This window comes from Hypanus sabinus, chromosome 15 (assembly GCF_030144855.1).
Source record: "Hypanus sabinus isolate sHypSab1 chromosome 15, sHypSab1.hap1, whole genome shotgun sequence".
NCBI lineage: Eukaryota > Metazoa > Chordata > Chondrichthyes > Myliobatiformes > Dasyatidae > Hypanus > Hypanus sabinus.
The window spans coordinates 61,379,344-61,397,312 of record NC_082720.1 but is presented as its reverse complement, the minus strand read 5'-3'; the positions used below and the strand labels follow the sequence as shown (position 1 = coordinate 61,397,312).

The 17,969-nt window shown below is 42.9% G+C and overlaps 1 protein-coding gene across 11 annotated transcripts in view; it reads left to right on the top strand.

The window, feature by feature from the left end:
• Nucleotides 1-17,969, top strand: part of LOC132405560 (protocadherin-1-like) — a 490,197-nt gene that overhangs the window by 25,128 nt on the left and 447,100 nt on the right. For 2 of the 11 annotated variants that reach the window (XM_059990468.1, XM_059990467.1), the window contains exon 3: nt 4,588-4,650. The exons of the other annotated variants lie outside the window; for them this stretch is intronic. In XM_059990468.1, coding sequence (XP_059846451.1) covers nt 4,588-4,611 — 24 coding nt within the window. In that variant the 3' untranslated portion in view covers nt 4,612-4,650. The remainder of the gene's footprint in view (nt 1-4,587; nt 4,651-17,969) is intronic. 11 annotated transcript variants of the gene reach the window in all.

The following is a 17,969-nucleotide window of genomic DNA, read 5'->3' as shown; positions in this document are numbered from 1 at the left end:
CTGGTTTCTCTTGGCATTTTCTACATTAATCGTTTTGAATTCGTTGGTCTTTTATTATGTGTGTTTGATAAATTTTTTTGTGTTAACTACCTGGTCCTGTATGCCACAAGTAACCCCTATGTTTCTGGGAAATGGTCTTCAACTCTGAGCCAAGTGTTTGATTCCTCATTGTTAACATCTAGTCTGCTAAGATCGTGGTGATGTCTCCCACTGAGGGTCATACATATTATTATTATTATTATTATTATTATTATTCTCCCTTCTTTGCCGGTCCTGATAAAGAGTCTCAGCCCAAGATGTTGACTGTTTATTCATTTCAATAGATGCTGCCTGATCTGCTGAGTTCCTCCAGGTTCTTGTGTTGCTCTGGGTTATTTTAACGATTGTATGTGATCACAACCAAGCTTAAAGCATAAAAAATATGGAAGTTTCTGTAGCCTCTTCCTAAAGTTAATTAAATTGGCAGTTAAATTTAGAATCTGCTCCAAAATGAAATATTCTGACATTTGAAGAGGCATTTGGATAAGTACAGAGAGGGGAAGGATTTGGACATTTACAGGCTGAAGATGGACAACTGGGACTAGCAGGAAGGATGCTATAGTCAGTTGGGCTGAAGGGTCAAAAGGCCTGTTTTTATGCTATATTTCTTTAACTCTAAACCCAGTTTGTTGTCTAATTAGGACCAGAGTGCATTGTGTATTTACCCTGGAGAGCTTCCAAAGAGCTGGACATTGTTACCTTCAGCATGGGTGTTTAATGAGCTAGTTGAGACATTAATTTAGCCTCCAATTTAAGCTCCAGGTTCTTAAGTAAAGCTGCAGCAAATTAGTACCTCTCATGTGGTTGGATTACTTCTCCAGCATGCAATGAGTTGATGGCAAGTGCACAGTTTAAGTAAACAAATTTTCCTCCTCTAACACAAGTAAGTCCATGTTACATGCTTCTCCCATTCATCTCTTGTACCCCAAACGACTGTGTTCAAATTCAAGACTTAGGCAAGATTCAGCTATAAGTCCATAAGAGAGAGGAGCAGAATTAGACCATTCAGCCCATTGAGTCTGCACTGCCATTCCATCTGAGCTGATTTATTACCCTCTCAAACCCATTCTCCAGCCTCCTCCCCGTAATATTTGATGCCCTTACTAATCAACCTCCACTCCATTTCTAGTGAAGAGAGCTGCAACTCTTCTTCAGCATCATTATTGGCCCTGTCGTATGACGTGGCTGAACATGGTCTTCCATCTGTTCATTGCATGGGGTGAAGAATCCCTTTGTTATTATTCTTTACCCATGACCATGATTGGTCTTGGCAAAAATTTTTACTGAAATGGTCTGCCATTGCTGCCTTCTGGGCAGTGTCTTTACAAGATGGGTGACCCCAGCTATTATCAATACTCTTCTGAGATTGTCTACCCAGCATCAGTGGTCGCATAACAAGGACTGGCTGCTCATACAACCATCCACCGCCTGCGCTGATTCCTTCATGTGACCCTGATCAGGGGCACCCTTACCCGAGGGTGACCTGCAGGTTAGCAGAGGGAAGGAGTGTCTTAAGCTATCTTTAGCAGAGACACATCTCCACCCCACTACCCATGCCAACCCTGGCCCAATGTGATGACACTCGGTGAAATCGAACAAGTTGACGTAAGTATGAACACTGATACTTTGCTACTCAATACCGTCCCTGATTCCCAGCCTGTCTCTGTCAATGCAGAGGAGTTGGTAAAATCCACCGAAGCTACCAGGCAGTTTCATCAAGTTGTGGTTACTATTCCCAAGATACAAATCAGTTTTATAAATGCAGCAGCAAGATTTAGGAAGTATTTTCGCCCTGAAGGCAGCCTTACAGAGCATGGCAGCAACTTGTAATTTACCCACAGGCAAAGTACTTGCTTGTTTTTGCATTTGCTTTTTCAATGAGAAGAGAAATGAAAGTGCAAACTCTGTGTGACTGAGAGGTGCTCCAGAGCTGGGGAAAATCGTGGTGATGGGGTGATGCAGGTGGGGACATGACTGGGCAAGTGAGACCCTCAACTTCATCAAGATTAAAGTGAAATATTTAAGGAGAACACAAGGGGGAACTTATTCTCTCGGAGGGTGGTGTGAGTGCGGAATAAGCTGCCAGTGGAAGTAATGGACATGGGTTCGATTTCAAATTTTTAAGAGAAATTTGGATAGGTACATGGATGGGAGGGGCATAGAGGGCTATAGTTCAGGTGCAGGTTGATGTGACAAGGCAAATTATTAGTTCAGCATGGACTAGATGGGTTGAAGGGGCTTATGGCACTGCAGCATTCTATGACTCTTAAGACTGGTGAATGCATCGTACAACACTACAGCATAGGAAGTCCTTTTGGCCCGTCTAGTCCCTGCCAAACTATTAATCTGTCTCAAACGTGAGGAAATCTGCAGATGCTGGAAATTCAAGCAACACACACAAAATGCTGGTGGAATGCAGCAGGCCAGGCAGCATCTACAGGAAGAAGTACAGTCGACATTTCGGGCCAGGACCCCGTGTCCTGACGAAGGTTCTTGGCCTGAAACCTCTACTGTACTTCTTCCTATTAATCTGTCTCATCCCACTTAATGTGTTCAAGGTTAACAGGTGTACTTGGCTTTAGATATTTGCTTCCATTTAAGACTACCTGGGATAAGTATAAATACTGAGAAGAATATCGGGTTGCCTGCTGTACATAATGCTAACACTTGGCTTGGTCTGATTCTATAAACTTGCTTTAACTTACTGTCTGCCTCGGTAGTTAGTTTGTCAAGTATTACGGTTGGACATCCTGTTATCCATATCATGTCCCACCCCAATATCGCAAAACCAGCTGGCTTTCTGGACCTTATGTTCACCAAAACAGTGTCGTTTTTCTAGATTTACACAGGTATACAGTGGAATAATAAATCTTTCAGTGAATCAGGTGAGATTAAAGGATGCAAACAAAGTAAAGAAAGTCTGCTAAGTCTAGAGACAGTGTGAGGTATGAGGCCCTAGTGTAAGTTATATGGAGATGTTAACAAAGAAAATTCTTTGTCAAAGTATATATATGTCACCAAATACTACTCTGAGATTAATTTTCTTGTAAACATTTACAGTAGACCAGAGAAATGGAATAGGATCAGTGAAAAACTACACACAGAGACTGACAAACAACCAATGTGCACAGGATGAGAAACTGTGCAAGTACAATAAAAAATGAATAATAAGCAAATAAACAACACTGAGAACATGAGTCCTGTAAAGTGAGTCCATAGCTTGTGTTCAGTGATCAGTTCAATGGTGAGATGAGTGAACTTGTCCACACTGGTTCTGGAGTCTGATGGTTGAAGAGTAATACATGTTCCTGAATCTGGCAGTATGATACCAGAAGCAGAATTAGGCCACTCAGCCAATCGAAACTTCTCTGCCATTCCATCATGGCTGATTTTAATATCTTTCTCAACCCCTTTTTCCCAGTAAACTTTGACCCTGACTAATCAAGAGGCTATCAACCTCTGCATTAAATATATTTATTGACTTGGCCTCCATGGCAATAAATTACACAGGTTCACCACACTCTAGCTAAAGCGGTGACTCCTCATCTCTGTTCTAAATGGATACCCCTCTATTCTGAGGCTGTATCCTCTAGTCATAGACTCCCTCACTATAGGAAACATCCTTTCCATATCCACTCTGTCAAGCCCTTTCAATATTCGATAGGTTTCAATGTGATTTCCCCCCCCCCCCCCCATTCTTCTAAAGACTAGTGAGTACAGGCTCAGAGCCATCAAAAACTCCTCATATATTAACATCTTCATTCCCAGAATAATTTTGTGAACTTTCTCTGGACCCTCTCCAGTGGTTCCTCATAATACTCCAAGTGCAGCATGACCAATTCTTAATGAAGACTCAGCATTACATTTTTGCTCTTATATTCTAATCCTGTCAAAATGTATGTTAACATTGCATTTACCTTCCTTAACACCTTAACTTGCAAGGTCTCCCAAGTCTCTTTGCACCTCTGACATTTGAATTTTCTCCCCATTTAGAAAATATTCTATGCCTTCACTCTTTCTACCGAGTGCACGGCCATGCACTTCCCTGCACTATATCCCATCTGTCACTTCTTTGCCCATTCTCCTAATCTGTCCAAGACATCTGCAGACTTCCTATTTCTTCAATATTACCTGCTCCTCCACCTATCTTTGTATCATCTTTAAACCTGGCTACAAAGCCATCAAATCTGTCATCCAAATTGGTGGCATATAATGCGAAAAAAAGTGGTCCCAAAATAGATCCCTGTGGAACACCGCTTGTCACTAGCAGCCAAACAGAATAAGACCTCTTCATTCCCACTCTTTGCCTCCAGTCAAACAGCCAATCTTCTATGGTGTGCGACCTAAAACTCCTGTAACTCCTTCCCAATGGGAGCAGTGAGTAGACAGCATGACCTGGATGGGAGGGTACTTGATGATGGATGTTGCTTTCTTGTGGAAGTGCTCTTTGTAGAGGTACTCAGTGGTGGGGATGTGACAATGATGTCTTGATGAGCAAGTGAGACCTGTTGAATTTATAAGGAGCATTGTAACAAAACTTTCTTTCAGACGAATGAGGGAATGGGACTGTGATGTGCTGGATGCCAAGCTTTTGGCATATTTGGACAATGGGTGAGTACATTATCAGAGCTCTACCACATTATAAAGTCTAACACCAGAAGAACTAAGTCAACAGATTATTCAAAGAGATGAGTTTAAGTTCCAACATTGTAGCAGGGGATTCAAAATTCAGTGAGCTAATCAAATCTAGAATCTTACGTAAGCATGCATCTCACACTTAATATCAACTAGACAGTCTTTATGCCATGTCACTCATAGGCTTGTGCTAATACTACTTTGTGACTGTGTGTATGGTGTTTTCTACCTTGGTTTCAGAGGAATGATATTTCATTTAGCTGTGTACATGGGTATGGTTAAATGGGAATAAACATGAACTTGAACTTGTATTGACAGTATTTATGAAGAACAGAGACTGTTAAAGTGGCCCTGAATAATTTAAAAAAAATGCTTTATTCATATACTTTCAGAAAAGTAATTGAACACCATTAATTGTTCTGTCCAAAATGAAACTCTGGGTATGGAGACAGAAATAAAATGATACAGATGTTGGAAACCTGGAATAAAATAGAGAAGTAAAAATATCCAGCAGGTCAAGCAGCATCTAAAGAGAGGGAAAATCCTTTAAGACCATAAGACCTAGGAGTAGAATTAGGCCATTCAGCTCTTTGATTCTGCTCATCATGTTCTTCCATCATGTTTGTTTTATTATTCCTCCCTTTTCCTGCATAACCTTGGAGCCCCTTTGTTGGTCTGGCTTGACCATGGATGTGGTGTTCCAGCTGTCTACCTGATGAGCAAGCGAGGTATAAGCACTATATGGAGAGTAAGCTGTTGCACATGCAGCAGACAACCCCTCTCCACACAGCAGATGAATCCAAAGGAACAGCAGACACCGATACAGTTGGCACCAGTGGTGTTGTGGGAGTTGCCATTCAGCATTGAACTCAATGTAAGTCTGTCTTAGGGACTCCAACTTTGGATTTTTCCCATGGGGTTTACTCCTGAAGTCTTCCCCATGAGTTGGTATAGCTGCAAGGCAGTAGAGTTTTGAGATCAGAGTTTTCCCTCTCCTAGGTGAGCTGTCAACCATGGCTGATAAGCCCTATCTTCCCAAAGAGACTGGTTTTAACGCACCAGTAACTCACCTTTGCCCTCCCATTCTCTTGTCAGGAAGAATGGTTCAGCCAGGCTTAGTAGCTAAGCCAAACATGAAGGCAGGAGCTGAACTTGATTGTCAGAAGCTAATTGTGATGCACATCATTGGGAGTATTTGATAGATAGTGAGAGCTTATTCCCATTACCACTCTTGACTATAACAACTTTAAAGAACCCAGAACCTTTGGTAACCTTACTAGTCAAGAACCTATCAACTTCCACTTTAAATATAGCCAAGGTTAAGGTTCTATGTGAGTCATGGGAAATCCAGTTCTGCAAAGAGACAACAGCTAGAGATCACGAGGAAATCTGCAGATGCTGGAAATTCAAGCAACACACACAAAATGCTGGTGGAACGCAGCAGGCCAGGCAGCATCTCTAGGGAGAAATGCTGTTGATGTTTTGGGCCGAGACCTTTCGTCAGGACTAACGTTAGACCTAAACTAACTAAATTAACTAAAATTAGTCCTGACGAAGGATCTTGGCCCAAAACGTCAACAGCGCTTCTCCCTATAGATGCTGCCTGGCCTGCTGCATTCCACCAGCTAGAGACGATGTTTGTTTTTCACCGTAGAAGCTGCCTGACCATCTGGGTATTTCCGAGATTTCTGTTTTATTTCATATACACCAATGTGGTAGACAGTTTACTGCCTTATAAAATATCCTAGCAAGGTACCTAATCCTAGGACAAATGGGGATGTGAATCAAATGCTGGCCGAGGTACACAACTGTGAATGAAGATACTGAGAAATTCTGTGAAATGTAGATTGATTCTCTTCTCTGTTTATCATCATCATGGAATTTAAACTTGGTTTTACGTGCGCAGATCCTGATGGTTGGAGGAGTACCATCTGTTACACTGGTTTTCAAATCCTACTGTTATCTGTGGGGTAAAGAAATGCCTTATTACTGGTGGATTAGCAAGCTTCCCAAGAGTGAGGAAGGAGGGGAAAAGGAAAACCCAGCTAACCCTGTCCCCCAGGAGGAGAAGCAATGCACAGCACTGCACCTGCTCTATGACTTCATGCCCACTGCCAGCTGAAACGTTTCCAAGCAACTACCTTCACCTGCACATCCGGCTTTACACTGGGGGAAACCAGTCATTTATGCTTCTTTTATATTGGGTTCTTTCTCTCTCTCTCTCTCTCTCTCTCTCTCTCTCGCTCTCTCGCTCTCTCGCTCTCTCGCTCTCTCGCTCTCTCGCTCTCTCGCTCTCTCTCTCGCTCTCCCTCTCCCTTCACATCCAGGAATGAAATACATTATTAAATCAAACAAATGCATGATTTGGGAAGAGTTTTAGATATTCTTCCCAAAGGAAATTACAGCGTCACAGTAGCATTACAAGTGTGCAGATATACAAATATTTGTGGAGAAGTAAGAAAGAATAAAAAATAAATAACTTAAAATGACTATAGGTTGACTCATTTTAGAGTCTAATGGCTGAAGGTAGGAATGACATATAGCGTTCTTTGGAGCAGCACAGATGTCTTAGTCTATTTCTAAAAGTGCTCCTCTGTTTAGCTACGGTGGCATGAAGAGGGTGAGAAACATTGTCCAGAATTGCCAGGATTTGGGGTCCTTTGTTCTACCACAGTCTCCATTGTGTTCAGTTCAACTTCTGTAACAGAGCCAGCCATTCTAATCTGTTTATGGAGTCTGTTGGCATTGCCCATGTGGATGCCATTGCCCCAGCACACCACAGCATAGGAAAATTGTTTTGGGGTCAACAGACTGCCAGAACATGTGAAGGAGAGGCCTGCATACTCCAAAGGACCTCAGTCTCTTCAGGAAGTAAAGCGGACTCTGGCCCTTCTTATACATAGCCTCAGTGTTGGGGCTCCAGTCAAATCTGTCATCCAGGTGCACCTCACCAGTTTGATGTCAATAGTAACAGGGAGCACTGGGAGCAAGACAGGGTTCGTCTTCCTAAAGTCCATCACCATTTCTTTTGTCTTGCTGATGTTGAGCTGCAGATGATTCAGCTTGTAAGGTTTGACAAAGTCCTCCACCAGGGAGGGCCCTGTATTCATCCCCCACCTTTCCTTTATACGCCCAACTATTGCTGAGGTATACAGGGTAAACAGGAAGGGAGACAGTACAGTCCCCTGTGGGGCCCCAGAGCTGCTTATAGCCATGTCTAACACACAGCTCTGAAGCCACACAAACTGTGATCTGCCAGTCAGGTAGTTCATTATGCAGGATACAGTGGGAATGCTGATTTGCTTTGAACAGAGCTTTACCCCCTGCAATGAGGGTTGCACTTGAGAAATCAAAAAAACATGATTGTCACAATGCTGCCCTGTTTATCCAACTCTGTTCAGAAGGTAGATGACAGCACCATTGACTCCAAAGTGCTCCTGGTAGGCAAACTGCAGGGGACTGTGGGGAGCTAGGACCTGCCTCTTTAGGGTCTTCATGATGTGTGAGATCAAGGTCACTGGACAGTAGTCATTCAGAACTTTCAGATGGCCCTACTTGCGTAAGAACTGGGACCGCACATGGTGTTGTGTGGTGACTATTGGGACATTAGTAGTTGGTATGTGGAGGTATGGATGGTAGGTGCAGGTCAAGGAGGGGATATAGACTGTGGTACCCTGTGTTGTTCATCCATGTGTTGAACTTGATGGGGAGGAAGAAAGAGAAGAGGCATTGTTGGTTCTGAGGGAGCATTGGGTACCTCGGCACTTGGACAGGAGTGCTGGGGGGGGTGGAGGAGGGCAGTTGAAGAATTGGTTTACCTCATTAGCCCATTCACAGCTGCATTCTGAGGCTCTACAGCTAGGCTGCTTGAAGCCAGTGATATTCTTCATGTCTCCCCACACCTCCCATGTGCTACTCTGTCCGAGCTTGTTCTCCAGATCTCCCCTGTATTCTTCTTTAGCCACATTGATCTTATCCTTTATCTCCCCCTGTACATGTTTCAGTTCCTCCCTCTATCCTAATATAAAGGCTCTCTTTTTGTGGTTGAGAAAAACCTTTAGAACACTGGTGACCCATGTTTTGTTGTTACGGAAGCCATAAGCAGTGTCCACACAGAAAATGAAGTAGCCAGTGATGCAGTCTGTAAGTCTTTTAATGTTCTCCCCATATGGTTCACAAGCACATTCCAGTCAGTAACCTCAAAACAGCCCTTCAGGGCTTTGATAGCCTTTGGAGACCATTTCAAGATAGCTGTTGCTGTACTTACACAAGGGCATGAGGTGAACCAGCTTGTAATCTGATCTTCCAAGTGGGCGGAGAGTTGTGGAGCTGTATGCATCTTTAACATCCGCATACAAGACATCCAGTGTTTTGGTTTCTCTTGTATGATTGTTCAGAGAAACTTGGTTGAAGTATCTCAATATTGCAGTGAGCATATTGGGGTGTTGAGTCTGGAGTCTCACGATGGTAGTGTGGTATGACATCACACCCAGCATCGGGACCGCGTCAGGAAGGCAGAATGTAGACAACGAGTAATATGGTGCGTTTGACCTCGCACGGTAGATAAAGCAGACGCAAACTCACAGCAAGCAGTTTGATGTCCGGACTGCAGATTCGTTCTTTCACAGAAATGTGACCAGGATTGCACCATCTGTTGTTCACAAGCACAGCAAGGCCACCTCCCTTCCTCTTACAGCACTGTTGATTAACTCTATCTGTGCAATGAGAGAAAAATGAACAATATCAGCAGTAGGATTTGACTGCTGGTACAGGTGAGAGCAAAGAAGATGGTTCACAAGTAGGGATAACTAACAAAGAGCCAGCACAGACAGTTGGAGCTTGTTCTGAAGGGAAGGAAATTGCATCATAAGGGAACCGGCTGCCTTGGGGACAGCTTTGAGAATGAACCTCTGGCCTAGTTCTTGGCCCTTGTAACACAATTGTTCCTATGAGACTGTCAGTGCTGATAAGGGCAGGATGTCTCGTCTTTCCTTGGTTGCTCAGACTGTATGTTTTATACATTTCGCTATTAACAACTGGGTCATGTTAGAGGGAGCCTGACTCCCGATCCCGGCTTGAGAGGCAGATTTCCTCCACCTATGAAACCCCGCCATTTCACGATCTCCCAATGATCATGTGGGTTTCCTCTGGGTGCTCCGGTCTTCTCCCACCATCCAACGATGTACTGGTTGGTAGGTTATTTAATCATTGTAAGTTGTCCCGTGATTAGGTTAGGGTTAAACTGAGGGTTCATGGGCAGTGCAGCTCAAAGGACTGGAAGGGTCTATTCAATGCTGTATCTCAATAAATACATAAAATAAATCAGATTTAATGGCAACGTGGAAGAGTTGCTTTGTGATGCACTTTGCCCCCGTGCTGCAGCCAGAAAACAACAGGCAGCATTGTGCCAACGACTTCCTCATGCTGCTCGTTTCTGGACTGGCTGAACGAATCTCAGAAAATCTCATTCTGAGAAATAGGAGCAGCAGCACAAATTGCAACAGGAAGGGTACGGGTTTGGTGAAGGCCTAACCTTTATGATGTTGATAGGTAAATTGGTTTGTTATTGTCACATGTACTGAGGTATAGTGGAAAAACTTGTCTTGCAAAGATCAAAGGATAGTTGCAACCTCCATGTTGTATGTTCCCATAGTCCCATCAACACCCCATGAGAGTCTGTCAAACAAACTGTCAGATATCATTATTTGTTAGTTATCAAAACAGGTCAAACAAAGTAAATTCTATATTGTTTAAATTTAAATTCTGGAGATTAATGACTCCTCAATGATTTTGGAGGACTGGTGAGCTGAGGGCTGTTGCCATCCCTCAAGATCAGATAAAGGAGCTGGTGGCATCTAACTTGGGCCAATTTTTGTGGATTTACTGAAACAGCGAGATGAGGCATGTGTTAGTTAATTAATTTATTTATTGAGGCACAGCGTGAAATAGGCCCTTCTGGCCCTTTGAGCCATGCCACCCAGCAAACCCCCAATTTAACCCTAGCCTAATCATGGGACAATTTACAATGACCAATTGACCTACCAGCTGTACCCTAACCTTTTCACTCTGGCCTAGTACTTAACTAGGCCAAACCCCAGGTGGTTCATCTCTCTTGGACGTGGCTCTACTGCTTTGATACACTCGCTGGCCTGAACTCCGCTGTCTTGACTCTACCTTGCCTCAGTTCTGCCAGTTAGAATCTCCTCCGCCTGCTGTAGCAATGGGCAAACGTTGGCTCCCTTCCTGCTCTCAAGCCTGGGCCCACCACCTCGAATCGGCCCATATCCGCCGCACAACAGGCGTCCCGTACCTCAAGACTTACCTCATTATTTGTTAGTTATCAAAACAGGTCAAACACGCCATACCTCAAGACTTCGGTTCACACCGCTGAAATAACCAGGTCGTACAGCCAGTTCAAAAGATGAACTCCAAAAAGGAAGTTACAGGCTATTGATTGCAGTGATCATTTCTGAAGAAATGTGGATAAAGTAGTTAATAGTTGTGTTCGCTGCCAGCAAGTCGTCGCTGTGCTTCACCAGCACCATGCCAAACCGGAACAACAAACACACTCCAGGATGTGCTGAGGAAACCTGCAAGTTTCACCTCACATTTCAACGTCAACATAGCATGCCCACTATGCTCAGCAGAACAACACCAAACACTGCAACTGACAAAACAACAACAGCGAAACAAGCCCCATTCCTCCCTCCCTCTCTCCCAGCATCCTTTAACTCCCACTTCAGCCTCAGCCTCCACACAGACATTCCATAGCAGACTTACAGAGATTCACAAACTCAGGCTCCTGTTTAGTCCAATGGATTGTTTGTTGCTCATATTGGTGATTAGCTACTTTTATTGCTACATATTTGAGAAAAAACACTGTTCATCTAACTTTCAGCTCTAGTCCACCACTGAAGGTGATAGTACTGAGAATCATTGACAGGCATGTTTATGTTTGCTTTTATTATAACCCTAAGCAAAAACAGAATATAGTTGAAATAAAAACCATAATTGCATTCTGCAAACCAAGATCTAGGTTCAAGTCGAGATTATTGTGTTGGCTGTTTCCAAAAATTATCGCTTCCCAGTTGGTGAATGGTTGCATCAGGGGTACCAGAATTAAATAAATAATGTAATAAATGATCAAAAATTGATAATTGATTACCAGAAGTAAATAATCAAGTGTTACAGATTATCCTTGTGACAAAGTTTGTTGACATTATTGAGCCCAAATTCTGGTCTTCCCTTTTCCATAGAAGTGCTCTTTTAGAAGGGCCATTATGATATGAGAAAGCAATTCACTACCATCGTCTTGAGCATAATTGGTTGCTGGTGATGCCCATGACTGAATAATATTTTGTCGCTCTTGATTTCAATGTGTGCTAAATATCCTCTTCCTTTGTATCATCCGTATCCTTCCATTGCCTTTAAATTCATGGGTTTATCTAAAAACCTTTTAAACTCCCATCAAACTGTCTCCATCCACTTCTGCCCCTGTTCATACCTTCCAGGCACCCACCGCTCTATCTTCATAAAAAAAGAACACTCATATGTCACCTTCAGTCATTTCACCCTGCCTGTAACCTTAAAAGCACGTCCTCTGGTGTATGATATGTCTGTCCTGGGGAAAACACTTTGTCCACAATACCTATGCCCCTGATGAAGGGTCTCATTGTGAAAAGTTAACTGTTTATTCCTCTTATTCCTCTCCATAGTTGCTGCCTGAATGCTGAGTTCTTCCAGCTTTGTGTGTGTGTGTGTGTGTGTGTGTGTGTGTGTGTGTGTGTGTGTGTGTGTGTGTGTGTGTTCGTGTGTGTGTGTGTGTGTGTGTTCGTGTGTGTGTGTGTGCGTGTGTGTGTGTGTGTGTTCGTGTGTGTGTGTGTGTGTTCGTGTGTGTGTGCGCGTGTGTGTGTGCGTGTGTGTGTGCGCGTGTGTGTGTGTGTGTGTGTGTGTGTGTGTGTGTGTGTGTGTGTGTGTGTGTCTTTCACAAGTTAAAAAAAAACTTGTCCTCAGCCTCCAAAGCTTTAATTCAAAGTTCATAGTACATTTAGTATCAAAGCATTTATACTATAAACAACCTTGAGATTCATCAACCCCAAGTTTGGGAGAACAAGCCAAGTTTGTTCAACCTTTCCTCAGTGCACATACCCTCTAATCCAAGCAGTATCCAGCACTTGTAAACCTTCTCTGCACCATCTGCACAGTCTCTGTGTTGTCCTAGAACAGGTCAAACAGAACTGCATTTGTTACACCAAGTGCACTCTGATTAATGTTTTCTGCTTATTGTATTGAGTACTACAGCTACATTCATTCATTATGTGCCATATCATATGATGTGACCATGATTGTTTTTGGCAAATTTTTCTACGGAAGTGGTTTGCTGTTGTCAGATTCTTGGCTGTGTCTTTACAAGACAGGTGACCCCAACCATTATCAATACACTTCAGAGGCTGTCTGTCTGGTGTCAGTGTCCTAACCAGGACCAGCAATATGCACCAGCTGCTCATACGACCATCTACCACCTGATTCCATGGTCTCACGTGACCCTATTGGGGGTCTAAGCAAGGACTACACCTTGCCCAAGGGTGACATGCAGGGTAGCGGAAGAAAGGAGTGCCTAACACCTTATTTGGAAGAGACATATTTCCAACCTGCTACCTACAACTGTATTATGTAATGAAAACTGAAATGTAAGTGTAATTGGATATGATGGTTCTATTTATTTTACTGTTATCATGTTCATTGGAAAGCTATCCGTCCTACTTTAAGAACTCATTTTTAAACCAGTGCCTCTTCTGGTACATGAGATGCTGACGTAGCTGTTCAGCCCTGAATGGCAAAGGGCCTTGTACGCTTTCTTTGTGCTGACCTGCTCTTGGTGTGGTGCGTGCCAACAGAGAGATAATCTCGGATCTGTACTCCCTATTTTCTCAGTGTTGTAGTTCACAGCAGCTTCTGTAAAAAAAAAGATCACGTGAGGTTTTAAAGGTTTCAGCTCTGCCCCTTTAACAAAGCATTGCTTGTCTAATTTTAATACTAAAGCAGTCCTGTATGTTGAGTGTGTGCTTGCGATGTCCGAAATGGCTCCTCTCATAATTATGTGGGGAAGTCCCCATCATATTGTTGGGTTAGGGTATAGAAATTCTATTTTTCTAATATTTCAACGATTCAAAGTACACTTATTATGAAAGTATGTATGTGGTATACAACCCTGAGATTTGTCTTTCCTTATAGTTTATCTTCTGCCATGCTTGCTAGTATATTCATACAATCACCCATATTCATGTAATCATTCAGTACATTTTCTGGTTATTATAATATACCTAATTCTATAGCTGATTTTTCTGGAAGCTTCTCAGATTTTCTGCAGGTACAAAGGCAGCTCGGTAATGTAATGGTTAGAACACTTTACAGCACCAATGAGCTGGCTTCAATTTCTGCCATTGCCTGTAAAGAGTTTGGACGTTCTCACCGTGACCAGTCGGGTTTCCTCCCACAGTCCAAAGATGTACTGGATGGTAGGTTAATTGAGCATTGTAAATTGCCCCGTGATTAGGCCTGGGTTAAATTGGGGGATTGCTGGGCACCAAGGACTAGAAGGACCTTTGCTGCACTGGATCTCAATAAAAAAATAAATAAAACAAAGAGAGTCTCAGGAATTGCACCGCCGGGTTCGAGAGCAGTTACTACCCCTCAACCATCAGGCTCTTGAACAAAAGGAGATAAGTACGGTCACTTGGCCCATCATTAAAATGTTCTCACAACCAACGATCTCACTTTATCTCACATTCTTGTTATTTATTGCTATTTATGTTTGCATTTGCACAATTTTTTATCTTCTGCACTCCACTTGACCTTTCATTGACTTTGTTATTATTATAACTATTACTATTATTGCTATTATAGCCTGTTACTATTATTGCTATTATAGCCTGTTACTATTATTGCTATTATAGAGTTACTATTCTATAGATTTGCTGAGTATTCTCACAGGAAAATGAATCTCAGGGTTGTATATAGTTACATATATTTGATTAGGAAAAATACTTTGAACTTTGAATTTTAAACTTTGAGCACTTAATCTGCATGTTTAATAGGTTAATTGCTATCAGTAATTTTGATTATCCTGAGTATGAATTGACCCTTTTATCTTTTTCCTTTATCTCATCTTTATTTGTTCTTCATTCTTGTAACATTTAATTAGATGTTGGTAATCATGATTTCTATGCTTCATTGTTGATTTCTGAAAAATCTTGTGTCAATAAATGTAGATCTAACAATATGCAGCCTGCAGTTGGAGCTCCTTTATCATAGAACATAGAACATTTGAGTGTGGTACAGTCCCTTCTACTCACGATGTTGTGTTGACCATTAACCTACTCCCAAGATAAATCTGACCCTTTCCTCCTACATTTTTCTATCCTAACGCTTCACTTTCTATCGCCCATGTATGTTCTATAAATGCCCTTAATCTGCCTGTATCACCACCCCTGGCATATGTCCACTTCCACATTTTGTCTGAGGTAAAAAGCTAATGAAACTTCTCTGCACAGCCTATTATTGGAACAACCGTTCTCAATGGAAGCCAAAATTATATCAGTATAGCAGTAATCCAGGGTCTTGCCAGTGCCTTGTTATAATGCATGAGATTTTCCCTGCTGTTAGTCCCCATACGCCTTACAACAAAGGCCATCATGTCTTTATCCTTCCTGATGACATGCTCTGTGTTTCAGCAAATGTGGTTTCCTCCCACGTTCCAAAGACGTACAGGATAGCAGATTAATCGGTCACATGGGGGTAATTGTGTGACCATAAGACATAGGAATAGAATTAGGCCATTTGGCCCATCGAGTCTGCATCGCCGTGCAATCATGGCTGATCCTTTTTTTTCCTCAGCCCCACTCCCTGGCCTTCTCCCCGTAACCTTTGATCCCATGTCCAATCAAGCTCTACTTTAAATACACCCAACAACCTGACATCCACAACTGCCAGTGGTAACAAATTCCACAAGTTCACCACCCTCTAGCTCAAGAAATTGCTCTGCATATCTGTTTTAAATGGAAGCCCCTCTATCCTGAGACTGTGGCCTCTTATCCTAGAAATCCCTAGAATGGGAAACATCTTTTCCACATCTGCTCTATCTAGGCCTTTCAACATTTGGAAGGTTTCAGTGAGATTCCCCCCTCATCCTTTTAAGTTCCAGTGAGTACAGACCCAGAGCCATCAAATGTTCCTCATTTGATAACCCTTTCATTCCCAGCTTGTGAACCTCCTCTGAACTCTCTCCAATGCCAGCACATTGTTTCCCAGGTGAGGAACCCAAAATTGTTCTCAATCCTCAAGGTGAGGTCTCATGAGTGTCTTATAAAGCCTCAGCATTAGATCCCTGGTCTTATATTCTAGACCTCTTGAAATGAATGCTAACATGGCATTTGCCTTCCTCACCACGGACTCAACCTGCAAGTTAACCTTTAAGGTGTTCTGCACAAGAATTCCCATGTCCCTTTGCATCTCAGATTTTTGGATTTTTTTTGCCCGTTTAGAAAGTAGTCTGCACATTTATTTCTACTATCAAAGTGCATGACCATGCATTTTCCAATGTTCTATTTCATTTGCCCATCTCTTGCCCATTCACCTAATCTGTCTAAGTCCTTTTGCAGCCTCAACACTACTTCTGCCTCCACCAATCTTTGTATCATCTGAAAACTTGGCAACAAAGCCACTTATTCCATCATCTAAATCATTGCTAGTCACTGGCAGCCATCCAGAAAAGGTCCTTATATTTTAAACGGAACAAGTGCTACATCTACCCTTACACTTCCTCCCTCACCACCATTCAGGGCCCCAGACAGTCCTTCCAGGTGAGGCGACACCTCACCTGTGAGTCGGCTGGTGTGGTATACTGCGTCCGGTGCTCCTGGTGTGGCCTTTGATATATTGGTGAGACCTGGCGCAGACTGGGAGACCGTTTCGCTGAACACCTACACTCCGTCCGCCAGAAAAAGCAGGATCTCCCAGTGGTCACACATTTTTATTCCACATCCCATTCCCATTCTGATATGTCTATCCATGGCCTCCTCTACTGTCAAAATGAATCCAAACTCAGATTGGAGGAACCTTATATACCGGCTGGTCTGGCCTCCAACCTGATGGCATGAACTTTGACTTCTCTAACTTCCGTTAATGCCCCTCCTCCCTTTCTTACCCCATCCCTGACATATTTAGTTGTTTGCCTGTTCTCCATCTCCCTCTGGTGCTCCCCACCCCCCTTCTTTCTCCTGAGGCTCCCCGTCCCATGATCCTTTCCCTTCTCCAGCTCTGTATCACTTTCACCAATCACCTTTCCAGCTCTTAGCTTCATCCCACCCCGTCCGGTCTTCTCCTATCATTTCACGTTTCCCCCTCCCACCTCTACTTTCAAATCTCTTACTATCTTTCCTTTCGGTTAGTCCTGACGAAGGGTCTCGGCCCAAAATGTCAACAGCGCTCCTCCCTCTAGATGCTGCCCGGCCTGCTGTGTTCTACCAGCATTTTGTGTGTGTTGTTGTTTGAAGGTCCTTATGTTCACACTCACTGCCTCCTACCAATCAGACAATGCTCTAACCATGCCAGTATCTTTCCTGCAATACCACGGGCTCTTAATTTGTTAAGCAGCTTTGTGTGGCACCTTGTCAAAGGCCTTCTGAAAGTCCAAATATACAACATCCACTGCATCCCCTTTATCTATCCTACTTGTAATCTCCTCAAAGAAACCCAACAGGATCATCAGGCAAGATTTTCCCTGAAGGAAACTATGCTGACTTTGTCACATCTTGTCGTATGTCACCAAGTACTCCATCACCTCATCCTCAACAATTGACTCAACATCTTCCCAACCACTGAGAGCAGACTAATTGGTCTATAATTTCTTTTCTGCTACCTTCCTCCTTTCTTTAATAGTGGAGTAACATTTGCAATTTTCTAGTCCTCAGGCACCAGGCCAGAGTCTAATGATTTTTGAAAGATCATTACTAATGCCTCCACAATTTCAACCATGACCTCTTTCAGAACCCTAGGTTGCAGCTCATCTGGTTCAGGGTGACTAATGTACCTTTAGGTCTTTCAGCTTTTTGAGCACCTTCTCCCTTGTAATAGTAACTGCACTCACTTCTCTTCCCTCACACCTTTCAACATCTGGCACACTGCTAGTGTCTTCCACAGTGAAGACTGATGCAAAATACTCATTTAGTTTGTCTACCATCTCCTTTTCCCCTGTTATTATTTCTCCGGCCTCATTTTCTAGTGGCCCTATATCC